This window comes from Neoarius graeffei, chromosome 14 (assembly GCF_027579695.1).
Source record: "Neoarius graeffei isolate fNeoGra1 chromosome 14, fNeoGra1.pri, whole genome shotgun sequence".
Classification (NCBI taxonomy): domain Eukaryota; kingdom Metazoa; phylum Chordata; class Actinopteri; order Siluriformes; family Ariidae; genus Neoarius; species Neoarius graeffei.
The window spans coordinates 1,025,151-1,040,427 of record NC_083582.1 but is presented as its reverse complement, the minus strand read 5'-3'; the positions used below and the strand labels follow the sequence as shown (position 1 = coordinate 1,040,427).

General features: G+C 42.3%; 2 protein-coding genes across 2 annotated transcripts in view; one reads left to right on the top strand and one right to left on the bottom strand.

Annotated features, from left to right (window-relative positions):
* Positions 1 to 934, bottom strand: part of rpl38 (ribosomal protein L38) — a 364,540-nt gene extending 363,606 nt beyond the window's left edge. The window contains exon 1 of the mRNA XM_060939114.1: positions 924 to 934. The gene's annotated coding sequence lies outside the window, so the exon portion shown is untranslated. The remainder of the gene's footprint in view (positions 1 to 923) is intronic.
* The window catches only part of LOC132897866 (protein sidekick-2-like), a 127,360-nt gene that overhangs the window by 50,618 nt on the left and 61,465 nt on the right, over positions 1 to 15,277 (top strand). The window contains exons 15-21 of the mRNA XM_060939112.1: positions 3,163 to 3,303; positions 6,609 to 6,790; positions 6,908 to 7,023; positions 7,275 to 7,470; positions 7,590 to 7,688; positions 10,866 to 11,057; positions 15,146 to 15,267. Coding sequence (XP_060795095.1) covers positions 3,163 to 3,303; positions 6,609 to 6,790; positions 6,908 to 7,023; positions 7,275 to 7,470; positions 7,590 to 7,688; positions 10,866 to 11,057; positions 15,146 to 15,267 — 1,048 coding nt within the window. The remainder of the gene's footprint in view (positions 1 to 3,162; positions 3,304 to 6,608; positions 6,791 to 6,907; positions 7,024 to 7,274; positions 7,471 to 7,589; positions 7,689 to 10,865; positions 11,058 to 15,145; positions 15,268 to 15,277) is intronic.

The window sequence follows — 15,277 nt, the reverse complement described above, 5'->3', positions numbered from 1 at the left end:
TAGCCAACTGTGGAGCCAGAAAAACAGTTCTTCCACTTAAGAATGGACAGAGGCCGCTGTGTATTTTGAGACCTTCAAACCTGACATGTTGGTAAATTATGTAGGAAAGACTCAGTACAAACCTTATGACAGCAACATTTGCAGCAACTTGTGGACTGTTGGAACATTGTACCTTCTGAAGTAGTGAATTCCACAAGTGTCCTGTTCACACAACACCACATCACTGGAGCTACAGTAGAAGGACGCGGTTGCTGCTGACTAGCATTACATTCTGCTTTAGCTACAACAACAGTTTTAGAGCACTAGTCTTTACTTCAGATCTGACAGAAACACCCTGAGTAGTAGAAGGTGTAGAACAGAGTCATGTTCACGTCCACCTCTTTCCCGGTCTTTAATTTAATCCTCTCTCTTCTGTATTGTCTCCTTACTGCAGGGTGTTTGACCATATTATATACCGTACTGCTGCTGTGTGTGTGTTATGAATCAGTATGTGTAAGTGTGTTAGCAGACAGGAAGCAATAAAAGAGCCAGATTTCTGCCCTGTAGAACAGAAGAGTATAACTCACATCTACAGCTAGACACTCCAGGGATTTTGGGGTGTGTGTGTGTGTGTGTGTGTGTGTGTGTGATGAAAATAGAGCAGCTCAGCTCAGCGGGATCTTAAAGGAGTACTTCACCCCAGATAATCTCTCAAGTAGCGAACATTCAATAGCTGTCAGTCGGAACTGATTAGCATGATTAATGTAATTTATATGACGTTAACACATGAGGTGAAGCTTTATGCTTTTATGCTCTTTGTTATGAATATAAACTGAGTGCAGTGTTGGGTTTTAGCATTCACATATGCTGGTTTTAGTTTTCACACTCACATCATCAATCATGGTTTCATGTTGCTTATGCTAATATGATTTAAAAGAACCAGCACTGTCAGCTGTCTGGCTGCCCATAGGACAAAACAAGAAATGCGAGAAACATCTCCATCGATTTGTGAATTCATTCTGAAATGTTATAGTAGAATTCTGCAGCCTACTTAGTCTTGTGTAGTTTTAACTTCAGGTGGATGATGTACCATAGGAAATTTTTCATGACATTCAAAGACATTTTCATGACACGATGTTTAGATTTGCTAAAAAAAAAAACACCAGTGAAACTGTCACATTTAACAAAACTGCAAAAATCTGATTAAATAAATATTACCTTTATGTAATATGTAAAATATTTTAAGCATGAAAAAGAAAAATGAATCCTTTGCTAAAAATATGAACTTATCAAACCACCTGCTTGTTACTGTCGTGCTGATGCCGATGATTTCTCAGGAAAATGTATTTTAATGTATTTTATAATGATATCAGTATTATATTGTCGTCATATCATCCTTCTTTAGTCTTACCAGTGATAACAAGGTGCTTTTTAATTTTATAGAATTTTACACACAAAAGACACTAACCTGTACCTTGGCAGCACGGTGGTGTAGTGGTTAGCGCTGTCGCCTCACAGCAAGAAGGTCCGGGTTCAAGCCCCATGGCCGGCGAGGGCCTTTCTGTGTGGAATTTGCATGTTCTCCCCGTGTCCGCGTGGGTTTCCTCCGGGTGCTCCGGTTTCCCCCACAGTCCAAAGACATGCAGGTTAGGTTAACTGGTGACTCTAAATTGAGCGTAGGTGTGAATGTGAGTGTGAATGGTTGTCTGTGTCTATGTGTCAGCCCTGTGATGACCTGGCGACTTGTCCAGGGTGAACCCCGCCTTTCACCCGTAGTCAGCTGGGATAGGATCCAGCTTGCCTGCGACCCTGTAGAACAGGATAAAGCGGCTACAGATAATGAGATGAGATATATAATTTTTTTTTCCTGGGACATCAGATGTAGTATATATTTAAAACTCGTTTAAAGTCCATCATTAAACCACAAAGTTTTAAATGCAAACTCTAAACTCCTGAGCCCTGAGTGATGCTTTGGGGCTGGTTTTGAAAACAGAGGTGTGAGAACAACTTTTTTGAAAATATCCATATAGGTGTGGATGGAAACTCAGAGTAAAGTGTAACATTTGTCCAAGGAAGAACTTCCACAGCCATCTTAATGGTTTCTGTGTGGTACCATCCACAGTAATCTCATCGATCTTTTGGCTGTCCATGTGGGGCCATCCTCAGCAGCAGTGTGTGATTTTCAGGTGATGAGGACTCTAATTGGAAGTAGGGCATCAGGATGGATCAGAAAGGTCCGGAGAGCAGAAAGAGTCAAGATCAGTGGTATCTCAGGAGTAGCTTATGTAGCTTGGGAGTTAGGTATGCTCTTGCCCTGTAATGGTTACACAGATTCCTAGATGAGACTAACTATGACAGCATAACTAAAAGGGGAGAGCCAGAAGGTAACACAGGCATGAGGGGCCCCGGGACATAAAGCAGCAGCCACTACACCGTCAACAAACTCGAGTGAGCAAGCGAGTGGGGACTGACAGCATCCATACATCCCAGTTTACCAAAACACTCTGTCTGAGGATCCTCCAGATCTACTCCTTTACCTCATAAACACTATTAACAAAAGGTTTGACTAAACAGATATGTTTTCAGCCGAGACTTAAACACTGAGACTGTGTCTGATTCCCGAACACTACTTGGAAGGCTGTTCCATAACTGTGGGGCTTTGTAAGAAAAGGCTCCGCCCCCTGATGTAGCCTTCACTATACGAGGTACCAGCAGATAGCCTGCACCTTTTGATCTAAGTAGGCGTGGCGGGTCATAGAGGAGCAGAAGTTCACTCAGGTACTGTGGTGCGAGACCATTCAGTGCTTTAAAGGTCAATAGTAGTATTTTATAATCAGTGTGAAATGTGATTGGGAGCCGATGCAGTGTGGATAAGACAGGGGTGATGGGGTCATATTTTCTAGTTCTATGGAATATTTATGGTAGGAGTCTCCAATGTCAGTGCTTTGTAACAGTGATAAAGCTATAACTAAGTTTTCTCAGTAACACAATATTTTTTTTGTCTTATTAATTTCAAGAGAGTTAAAATGGACCCTGCTGAGAGAATGACTGTTTATATCTTCTCTATATTACAGCAGTCCTTAGTGCACTTGATTCCCCAGTGCACTGAGACATTTGTGTAAAAACAGATTATATTTTTGGTAATTTGTCCTAACGTCATCCCGTTTTCCAACACACACACAGCCTGTCTCTCCCAGAGGAGCCCCCGAGTGCACCCCCACAGAATGTGATCGCCAGTGGCCGTACCAACTCGTCCATCATGATCCAGTGGCAGCCTCCCCCTGAGAATCAGCAGAATGGTGCACTCCGGGGATACATCATCCGGTCAGTACCTGTAGCACCATCTCCGACACACACCTCTCTCTCTCTCTCTCTCTCTCTCTCTCTCTCTCTCTCTCTCTCTCTCTCCACCTCTCCACTCTGCTGTACAGTACATTGCATCTTCTGTTGACCTGGTAAAGGCTCTGTGTTCTCTAGTGTAGTGATCTCCCACTCTCTGCTCACCTGAATGATGTCATCAGCATTCCAGTACCTGTCTAAGGTGTGTTTAGAAATCTCTCTCTTTCTCTCTCTCTCCTTCTGCATTGAGTTAAATCAGTAAGTTTTTGAGCCCAGGCCTTTTTTCAACACTGACAGACTGCAGGTTGTTTCTGGCACAGCAGGTATAAATATTTATACCAAACGCTCGGGCCCATATGGTGCACTCAGTCTCCAGTGAGAGAGAGAGAGAGAGAGCACCAGGAGGTATAAAATGGTTGTTTGCTTATGGAAATGTGAGTTATTAAGAGTGATTTAGTTCTTGTTACGTCAGCAGATAAGAGAGCGAGAAGCATCCAGGGAATGTCCGGGAGCCATATTGCTCACAGACCACATGTCCAAAAACTCGGATTAATACTTCAAATAATCATGAGCTTTGGGTAATGACCGAAAGAACAAGATCGCGGATACAAGCGGCCGAAATGAGTTTCCTTCGCAGGGTGGCTGGGCGCTCCCTTAGAGATAGGGTGAGAAGCACAGTCACTCGGGAGGAGCTCGGAGTAGAGCCGCTGCTCCTCCACATCGAGAGGAACCAGCTGAGGTGGCTCGGGCATCTTTTTCGGATGCCTCCTGGACGCCTCCCTGGGGAGGTGTTCCAGGCATGTCCCCCCGGGAGGAGGCCCCGGGGAAGACCCAGGACACGCTGGAGGGACTGTGTCTCTCGGCTGGCCTGGGAACGCCTCGGTGTTTTTCCCGAGGAGCTGGCCGAGGTGTCTGAGGAAAGGGAAATTTGGGCTTCCATGCTTAGACTGCTGCCTCCACGACCCGGTCCCAGATAAGCGGAAGAAGACGAGATGAGACGAGATAATCTCAATCAGGCAATATAATGAGTTGAATGCATGTGGAATGAAGATTTTCTCAGCTGAAATGACAGAATGATTTGTCTGATGTGTTGAAATCTAAGAATTGTGATGATTTTCCTGAGTAACTACAACCCCGATTCCAAAAAAGTTGGGACAAAGTACAAATTGTAAATAAAAACGGAATGCAATGATGTGGAAGTTTCAAAATTCCATATTTTATTCAGAATAGAACATAGATGACATATCAAATGTTTAAACTGAGAAAATGTATCATTTAAAGAGAAAAATTAGGTGATTTTAAATTTCATGACAACAACACATCTCAAAAAAGTTGGGACAAGGCCATGTTTCCCACTGTGAGACATCCCCTTTTCTCTTTACAACAGTCTGTAAACGTCTGGGGACTGAGGAGACAAGTTGCTCAAGTTTAGGGATAGGAATGTTAACCCATTCTTGTCTAATGTAGGATTCTAGTTGCTCAACTGTCTTAGGTCTTTTTTGTCGTATCTTCCGTTTAATGATGCGCCAAATGTTTTCTATGGGTGAAAGATCTGGACTGCAGGCTGGCCAGTTCAGTACCCGGACCCTTCTTCTACGCAGCCATGATGCTGTAATTGATGCAGTATGTGGTTTGGCATTGTCATGTTGGAAAATGCAAGGTCTTCCCTGAAAGAGACGTCGTCTGGATGGGAGCATATGTTGCTCTAGAACCTGGATATACCTTTCAGCATTGATGGTGTCTTTCCAGATGTGTAAGCTGCCCATGCCACACGCACTAATGCAACCCCATACCCTCAGAGATGCAGGCTTCTGAACTGAGCGCTGATAACAACTTGGGTCATCCTTCTCCTCTTTAGTCTGAATGACACGGCGTCCCTGATTTCCATAAAGAACTTCAAATTTTGATTCGTCTGACCACAGAACAGTTTTCCACTTTGCCACAGTCCATTTTAAATGAGCCTTGGCCCAGAGAAGACGTCTGCGCTTCTGGATCGTGTTTAGATACGGCTTCTTCTTTGAACTATAGAGTTTTAGCTGGCAACGGCGGATGGCACGGTGAATTGTGTTCACAGATAATGTTCTCTGGAAATATTCCTGAGCCCATTTTGTGATTTCCAATACAGAAGCATGCCTGTATGTGATGCAGTGCCGTCTAAGGGCCCGAAGATCACGGGCACCCAGTATGGTTTTCCGGCCTCGACCCTTACGAGCAGAGATTCTTCCAGATTCTCTGAATCTTTTGATGATATTATGCACTGTAGATGATGATCTGTTCAAACTCTTTGCAATTTTACACTGTCGAACTCCTTTCTGATATTGCTCCACTATTTGTCGGTGCAGAATTAGGGGGATTGGTGATCCTCTTCCCATCTTTACTTCTGAGAGCCGCTGCCACTCCAAGATGCTCTTTTTATACCCAGTCATGTTAATGACCTATTGCCAATTGACCTAATGAGTTGCAATTTGGTCCTCCAGCTGTTCCTTTTTTGTACCTTTAACTTTTCCAGCCTCTTATTGCCCCTGTCCCAACTTTTTTGAGATGTGTTGCTGTCATGAAATTTCAAAATGTCTCACTTTCGACATTTGACATGTTGTCTATGTTCTATTGTGAATACAATATCAGTTTTTGAGATTTGTAAATTATTGCATTCCGTTTTTATTTACAATTTGTACTTTGTCCCAACTTTTTTGGAATCGGGGTTGTATTTCTCACACTGCATGGTCTCCTGAAATTGTTGGTCTTACTGAACAAACCTACAAAGAAGTCCATTTTAACAGTGTGTTGTCCACTGAGTTTGTGTCTTTTGAGAGTTTTATTAGATGAAGTTCTGTAATGTCACAACAAAAAACCCTCCTGAGGTTAACAACACAGATCCCACAACATACAGGACGCAAGGGAAGAGAAACAAACAGAACTTCACTCTTTCCTTTGTAGACTTTCTACCTCTCTTGATACAACAGGCACCTGATTAAACCCTTACAGTCCGAGAGGATCGGAAGAGAATTTACACCGAACAGAGGTCCATTACACCGTTAATGTACTCAGTGTTTAAATGTCCATTTACAAATAGGGAACATCTCACCACCAATCAGAACCATTCACCAATAAACAACACCAACATCACTCAAGTGTCATTTGGTTTTACAGACATCAGTAAAATATCTGAATGGCATTTGGGGGTGTTGATTGGAGAATGCTAAATTATTTGCTAATTAACAAGTCAGTAGTCCTGGTACCTGGTTCCTGTTCATTCATCTCTCCATCACTGACTCCTGTGTATCTTTCAGTTACCGTCTAACTGGTCTCCCCGTGGACATCCAGTACAAGAACATCTCCAATCCAGAGGTGACCAACCTGCTGCTGGAGGATCTGATCATCTGGACCAACTATGAGATAGAAGTGGCAGCATATAATGGTGCTGGACTGGGAGTCTACAGCCACAAAGTGACGGAGTGGACACTACAGGGAGGTACAGGCCCAACCCAACACAAACCCCTCGATCCAAGACATTAGTCCAGAGGTTTGTTCCAAATCTATCTCTCTTTCTGTCTCTCTCTCTCTCTCTCTCTGCCTGTCTGTCTGTTAGTCCCTACTGTTGCTCCAGGTGATGTTCAGGCTGAAGCTGTAAACTCCACCACCATCCGCTTCACCTGGACTTCACCCAACCCTCAGTTCATCAATGGCATCAACCAGGGATACAAGGTCAGACTGTGCGCACACACATTCACTCTCCCTCTCACACACACACACACACACACACACACACACACACACACACACACACACAAAGGGTGTGTCTTAATATCATAATAAATATGCACAGAGATGTACCCACATCACAGCAATTATTCTGTACAAGCCTCTCTCTCTGTCTATCTATCCCTTCTATCCCTTCTCCCCCCTTTCTCTCTCTCTCTCTCTCTTTCTCTCTCTCTCTCTCTCTCTCTCTCTAGCTCTTAGCATGGCAGGTGGAGCAGGGGGAGGAGCTTAGAGTGGTTACAGTTCGGCCGAATTTCCAGGATGGTGTCCACGTTGGATTCATCAGCGGCCTCAAGAAATTTACAGAGTATTTTACATCAGTGCTGTGTTTTACCACACCGGGCGATGGACCACGCAGCCCTGCCCAGAGAATACACACTCATGAAGACAGTGAGATGCGCGCACACACACACACACACACACACACACACACACTAAATGGAAATACATTGCCTCAGCATTAATATGAATCTCTCTCTCTCTCTCTCTCTCTCTCTCTCTCTCTGCAGCTCCTGGTGCTGTTGGTCATCTGAGTTTTACTGAAATTCTTGACACATCTTTGAAAGTCAGCTGGAGAGAACCGCATGAGAAAAACGGCATCCTCACGGGTGCTTCATCTTTATTTATTCACTGTATTTGTGTTTGATCATACATGCTTGCAGAAGGAATGAAAGTTGGATCGATGCGGTTGAAGAAAAATCACAAAATCTGTGAAAGAATCTGCTTACTTTTTCACTAATTGAGTGATGGTGATATCTTTCAGAAACATAAATTACTGATCTTCCAAAAGATATTTAAAATAAATACAAACAAATACATATAAACAGGATTTTATGACAAACATTTTATAACATAAAACCGTTTCACAAGTCTGGAACAGTTGATATTTTCTGAGGAACTGGACCCACTGAGGAGGATGAAGAGCCCAAATCTCTTTGTTTTAAAATTGCAAAAGTTGATTCTCTCAGTCACTGCAATTCAAAATCAGCCCTTAAACACCAAATCCACAACAAAGTTTTACTCAAGAAAGCATTCAAAAAGTTGTGTAAAAATATCACTGGTTACATGTCAAGTTATTTGTCCAGCACTTTTAACAGCAGACATTGCTGCAAAGCAGCTTTACAGAAAATAAAGATTTTAAACATGAATTAATAAATTTATCCCTGATGATGAAGCCTGAGGTGACGGTGAGGAAAAACTCCCTCAGACAACACGATTAAGAAACGTTGAGAAGAGCGAGACTCTAAAGGGAACCCATCCCCATCTGGGTGATAACAGACAGCGTGATTATAAATCACTCACTTCTCTAACTGTGTCCCACAGAGTCACAAAGTACAACTGCGTAGCCAGGAAATTCATTATAGTTTAACAGGAAGTCTGTTTTGTTGAAGTTATAAACTGTTCACTGATGGAGACTTGAGTGTAAAACTGTTCATGACGACTGCAGTCCTAAAGTTATCATGGGGATTGGAGTCCAAAACCATCGGAGCATTACTGTAAGAGTCTAGAGCGTCTTCTAAGTGTGACTTTAAACTGTCCATATGGGGGCCGTCCTCCACAGGAGCGATGTGTTGAGACTCCAGCCAGAAATAAGGCATCAGGATGGATCAGGCAGGTCCGAGGAGCAGGAGAGGTTCAGCACCACTGGTGAGAGAGAGAGAGAACACAGGTTGTTCAGTATGCCCGGTGTCACCTAATAGTTAAGAACAATGTACATTTTGCACTGAGTGCAAGCAGGGACTCTGGTGAGAGTAACTATGATTGTCATCACTGCCGCTCGACATGAGCATGGCAGTCTATGAACATTTTTCAAGCAATCTGGCCAGGAGGTTGTCCCGGATTTAGGGCTAGAGTTGCTTTTCGCTTTTTGCATCTCTCATCCTCGGCTTTCCATCTATTGGTTTCAAAGGTCTTGATTCCATTACGAACCATATTCCTCCACAGAAGTCTGTCATTTGGAGCTGTGGCCCAATCATCAATCTCACACTCTTTGAAAGTTCTCTTAAGGGCATCCTTGTACCTTTTCTTAGGGGCACCAGCACTTCTTGTTCCTGTGAAGAGCTGACTGAAGAGAAGCTGGTTAGGGAGGTGTTTATTGTCTATTCTAACCAAGTGTCCAGACCATCTCAAACTATTTTGGTGCAACATAGCCTCTATGCTCATTAGGGAGGCTCTATCAAGACTTGCAGCATGGAGATGGATTTGTAGTTGACAACAAGTTGTTACTTTCTATGGAACAGCCTGTCCCTATCTCCTCTCCCTATCCCTATCTGGAGATTTTTACGGACTTATTGGAACATCCAGACAGGAAGGCATTACAATAATCCAACCCAGAGGGAACAAAAGCATGAACTAGTTTTTCTGCGTCATGTAGTGACATTAAATTTCTTATCTCAGCAATATTTCTGAGATGAAAGAAAGCTCTCCAGGTAATGGTATCAATGTGAGTTTCGAATGAAAGACTGGAGTCAATAATCACTCCGAGGTCTTTTACTGCTGCACGTGAAGAAACAGAAAGGCCATCCAGAGTTACTGTGGAATCAGAAAACTTACTTCTAGCTGTATGTGGTCCGAGTACAAGCACTTCAGTCTTGTCAGAGTTAAGCAGAAGGAAGTTAATAAGCATCCAGTGTCTAATGTCCTTCACACATTCCTCAATTCTATTAAGCTGGTGTCTCTCATCAGGTTTTGCAGAGACATACAACTGTGTGTCATCAGCATAACAGTGGAAACTAATACAATGCTTACGAATAATATCACCCAGAGGGAACATATATAAAGAAAAAAGCAGTGGGCCAAAGATAGAACCTTGGGGAACACCAAACTTTACCATAGTATGCAAAGAAAAGTCACTGTTTACATCAACAATCTGATAATAATGAGTTAAATAAGCTAAAAAGCCTGCATTAAGGTCAAGCAATACAAGCAGGGAGACACAGCCCTGATCAGACGCCAACAGTAGGTCGTTTACTACTTTAACCAGTGCTGTCTCTGTGCTATGATGAGGTCTAAATCATGATTGATCCATTTCATGGATGTTATTCCTATGTAGATATGAGCATAACTGCTGTGCCACAGCTTTTTCTGGGATAAGGGGAGATAAAGTGGAGGTTTGATATTGGCCTGTAATTGGACAGCTGACAGGGGCTGAGGTCAGGTTTTTTAATCAGGGGTTTGATAACTGCTAGTTTAAAGGATTTAACCTGAATGTTATTATTAGAACGAGAGTGTAACCAAAGAGTGTGACTGGCTCCCGGTATACGCCTGACTAAAGCTGCTGGTGCCCCTAAAGGCTGAGCTAATTTCAGGTGCTGTAAGATAGAGTCTTCTATAACCAGAGCGCTTTCAGGTTTCTCAGCAGGTGCTTCACTGAGGAGTGCGAACCTGTTAGACACGTGAAGCAGAGAGGAGTGGTGCTCCTGTGATCGAACCATAGCATTAGCTTTGGCTCTGTGATTATGCCGCAGAGTCATTACCCATTTAGATTAGATTAGATTCACTTTATTGATCCCACATCGGGGAAATTCACGTGTTACAGTAACAAGAAAATGCCATACAGATAACAAATAAAACTGAAATAAAAATTAGACAAATGAAAGATTAAATACAGAGGGCTATTTGCATTATCTACTGTGAAAATTTGCTGATTTGCCCCACTGTGAAGGCTCTAATGCTGGAGTGGGGGGATTGCTAACTCATGTTACTCATGGGGGTGTTGCATACATTTTACCCAAGAGGGTGCCAATAATTTTAGAGTTATTGACATGCTCTATATCTGTATGCAGGGTACCGTATCTCATGGGAGGAGTTTAACCGGACAAACACGCGTGTCACACACTACCTGCCCAACGTCACTCTGGCGTATCGCGTCACAGGACTTACTGCTTTAACGACTTACACAATCGAGGTGGCGGCAATGACGTCAAAAGGACAGGGACAGCTGTCCTCATCCACCATCTCATCAGGGGTGCCACCAGGTACACACACACACACACACACACACACATTCAAAATAAAGACAAGGCATACCTACCTGTTAATTCTGCTGATTCTTCTCCTTCTACCTCACTTTGGAGGTAGATCCCATGAGTCTGAGGGTGGGTGGGGCTTAGTCTGTGATGACTGTTGGGAGTGGGTGAGAGGAGGGTAGGGTTCACCTACAGTTCAACACTTCACAATGAACAACACTAATAACACTGCAAAAAAATTTAAAACCAAATTTGAGGAGGAAAATTATTTAATAGAAGTGAAATTATCTTTCTGCATGGACAGACGATTTCACTTGACAGGACATGTTGGAGGAAGTTGGGTACAATCTAGAACTAGGTTTAATAATCTGACTGTATGTCTTGTATTCTTCTAATAGGAAATACTAGATTGTTTCAACTATATACAAGGTACTCTAACTTGCCGTCAGTTTTTTTTTCAGTGAATAGCTCTCCAGCTAAATGAACAATAAACTCATAAGCTTCAGCTAAGCCACAATATAGCGCTTCATTTCCCCAAATGTAATCATTCAGAAGTCTATTAATTTCAGAGAATATTAACTTTAATAGCAGTGCCCAGCAGACTCGTTAATGCTCCAATTTCTAATCCACACTCAGATTCTTTCACATTCACACCTTTTTCACCAACAGAGACCTGGTGCTCATCTGATTCTTCACATCTCCACAGAACTGGTTTAAGAATTGACCCACATTTAATGTGAGTACATTTGAACCCAGGGGCAGCAATGGCCTAAAGGTTAGAGAAGCAGCTTTGGGACCCAAAAGTCACAGGTTTGATTCCCTGGACCAGCAGGAGAAAGTGGGGGGAATGAACAGCACTTTCCTTTCCCTCTACATCCACAGATGAAGTGCCCTTGAGCCCGAACTGCTCCCAGGGAGCATCGCTTCACTGCATGTGTGTTCGTTCATTCATTCAGAGAAGGAATTTCACTGTGCTCTAATGTACATGTGACAAATAAAAGGTTCCTCCACTGGTTTTGAGAGTTAATCAAATCCACAGTGTAATAATGTCCCAACAACAAGTTTAATTTCACAGGCATTTTAATTCAGATACATGTTTCATTATTTACTTATTCAGCATCTCCATTCATGTTAAAATTTAGGCTGATTTGATGACCGATTCAGCAAGCTAAAAATCTGACACTGCAACCATGTCTCTTCTCAAAAGAGCTAAATTTGGGATTTCATGGCAATGGGGTGAATACTTTTTTTGTAAAACACTTTTATTATTCAGTGGATATAAAAATCTACACAATCGTGCTAAAACTACAGATCTTTATTCTGTAAAATATGAAACCAAACAAATCATGGGGCGGCACGGTGGTGTAGTGGTTAGCGCTGTCGCCTCACAGCAAGAAGGTCCGGGTTCGAGCCCCGTGGCCGGCGAGGGCCTTTCTGTGCGGAGTTTGCATGTTCTCCCCGTGTCCACGTGGGTTTCCTCCGGGTGCTCCGGTTTCCCCCACAGTCCAAAGACATGCAGGTTAGGTTAACTGGTGACTCTAAATTGACCGTAGGTGTGAATGTATCATGTGTATAATGGATCATGTGACAGCGTTCAGAATGAACCAGCACAAACAAACTCATGTTCAAAAACAATTATCATACACCTGCCCATGCCCGGCTCCTCAGGGGTAGTGGGGCTTGAGGCTGGCTCACTCACCTGAGAGGGAAAGGGAGAGAACGTTTGTGTTATCATAAGGATCCATCCATCCATCCATCCATTATCTGTCCTGCTTATCCATCAGGGTCATGGCGGAAGCTCCAGCCAATCCCAGCTGACTTCAGGGGCAAGAGGCAGACTTCACCCTGGGCAGGTCATCGATCTGCCCACCTATCATCAATTAACTGACTCTGATTAACTCCAAATAAAGATCAGCTGTTTCTGTAGGAGTTTTCACATTTTCTTGATTTCACTAAGGCACTGTCCACAACGAGCTGAGAACAAGCATGTTTGTGATCTCACTGTTGAATGATATCAATCAAGAGAGGGGCGCAAAAGAATTTCCAGAACTTTAGATGCACTGTGGAATACTACAGTATGAAGGCCATTATCATCAAGTAGAGAAAATGGAGCACCGCAGTGACATCACCAAGAACAGGATGTCCCTCCAAAATAGACTAAAGGACAAGAAGAAAACTTTTCAGAGAAGCTACCAAGAGATCTACAGGAGCATTAAAGTTGCAGGAATATCTGGCACGTTCTGGTCACTCCCTGCATGTGACAGAAATCACCCATATTCTTCACATGTCAAGACTACTGGGGAGGGTGGCTGGACAGAAGCCCATTCTCACTAAAAATAAAACATCCAAGCCTGCCGAATTCACCCCAAACCATGTGGCAAAGTGCATTATGATGTGATGAGACCAAATTTGAACTTTTTGGGCACAGTATTAAAGATGTTTCCTGCAAAAGAACGACAGCTTATCACCCAAAGGACACCAGGGCAATTCTTCAGCAGAGAGGCCAAAATTATGAAATTATCAAGATTGCCTTAACTTTTCAACTCTGTGATATTGCTAAAGTATGGAATCCAAGGCAAAATGTGTTTAAAACCATATTTAAAAATCATCACCCCAATTACAGCAATGTCGCTTCAGAGAAATCTTGGTTTGAATTTTAAGAAATGAAAGTTCAGTTTTTTCTGATGTAATTCCATTATTGCCTTTTCTTTCCTCATAAAAGATTGAGTTCAGAGTTAAACGCAGCCAATTTTTCAATGCTTTTTAGGATCAAAAGATACCCCGTACAGTGTGAAATTTTTATTTAATACCATTATCTTGACTACTGCAACTAAAAAAGTTAGCACATTTTGCTGTGAATGTAATTCTGTTACCAAAGAACTACCCACCATACCCATGGTGAAGCATGGTGCTGGCAGCATCGTGCTATGGAGCTGTTTCTCTTCAGCTGGGACTGAGGCTCTAGTCAAGATAGAGGGAATCATGGATGGCCCCAAAAAACAATCTATTTTGGCACAAAACCTGTGATTGTTTATAAGACACCTGAAGATGCACAAAAAAAAAAAAAATTCACTTTCCAGTATGATAATGACCCAAAGCACAAATCCAAATCAACAAAGTGAATGTATTTAGAAGAAGAAGAAAAAGATCAGCATTTTGTAAAGGCTCTGTCAAATCCCAGATTTAAATCCTATTGAAAACATGTGGAATGACTCGAAGGGGCCGTGCACAGGAAATCCCCTTGATATTTGAGAGATCTGGAGAATTCTTGCAAGGAAGAGTGGAATAAAATGACCAACTCAAGATGTGATAAGACTCTTACCCAAAATCACTGAGAGATTTATTACAAGCAAATAAAATAGTTTAAAGGGAAACATTGGGATTTTTCACCCTGAGCCCTAGTTTCCCATCTTTTTGGGTCCAAATTTCTACTCGGGACAAAACCAATCAAAACTGGTGATTCCAAAAGGGGTCTTTTCCATGTTCTCAAACACTCATTCCTATTGTCATAATCAGCTAAATATTTGGTCATGACTTTGGAAATAGAGTTCTTCACAAATTCTGCATGACTTCTCCTTTTGTAAACATCAGGAAACAGTCCATGTGCTATAATCGAGTCCAGGTGCTGATGGGGTGCTGTGCCGGAAACCGGAAGAAGAGAAAAGTAAACAAAGTGTAGAAACACAAATACTATTAATCTCGCAAATCCTAATAAATGAACACATTTAAGAAGAGTTGTTGATGTTATTAGACAAAAGATTGTCTGGTCCAGCCTACTTGACACTGGACTGAGTGTAAAGTGGCCCGTTATGTGAAATGAATTTAATACCCCGATTATTTTACTCCACATTCACTTTCCAGTAGGTGTCACTGTGATTCTGCACATTTCCATGTTTTTGTCTTCAGAAAACATTAACTTCATTAAAACAGTAAAGCACACAAATAGATTTAAAAAAAATCCTAATTAATGTTTCCATTAAAGGATATTAAATGCAAGTCAAATATGGTGGTAATAAAACAGCATTTCAATGTCATTCACAATGTAAATTAAGAATGAACAAGGTGATACTTATTGTCTTGTTTGTGTTCCCCTGTAGAGCTTCCTGGTCCTCCAACTAACTTGGCAATCTCCAATATTGGCCCTCGATCAGTTACACTGCAGTTCAAACCAGGTTATGATGGAAAGACCTCCATCTCCCGCTGGCAGGTAGAAGCACAGGTGAGCTACT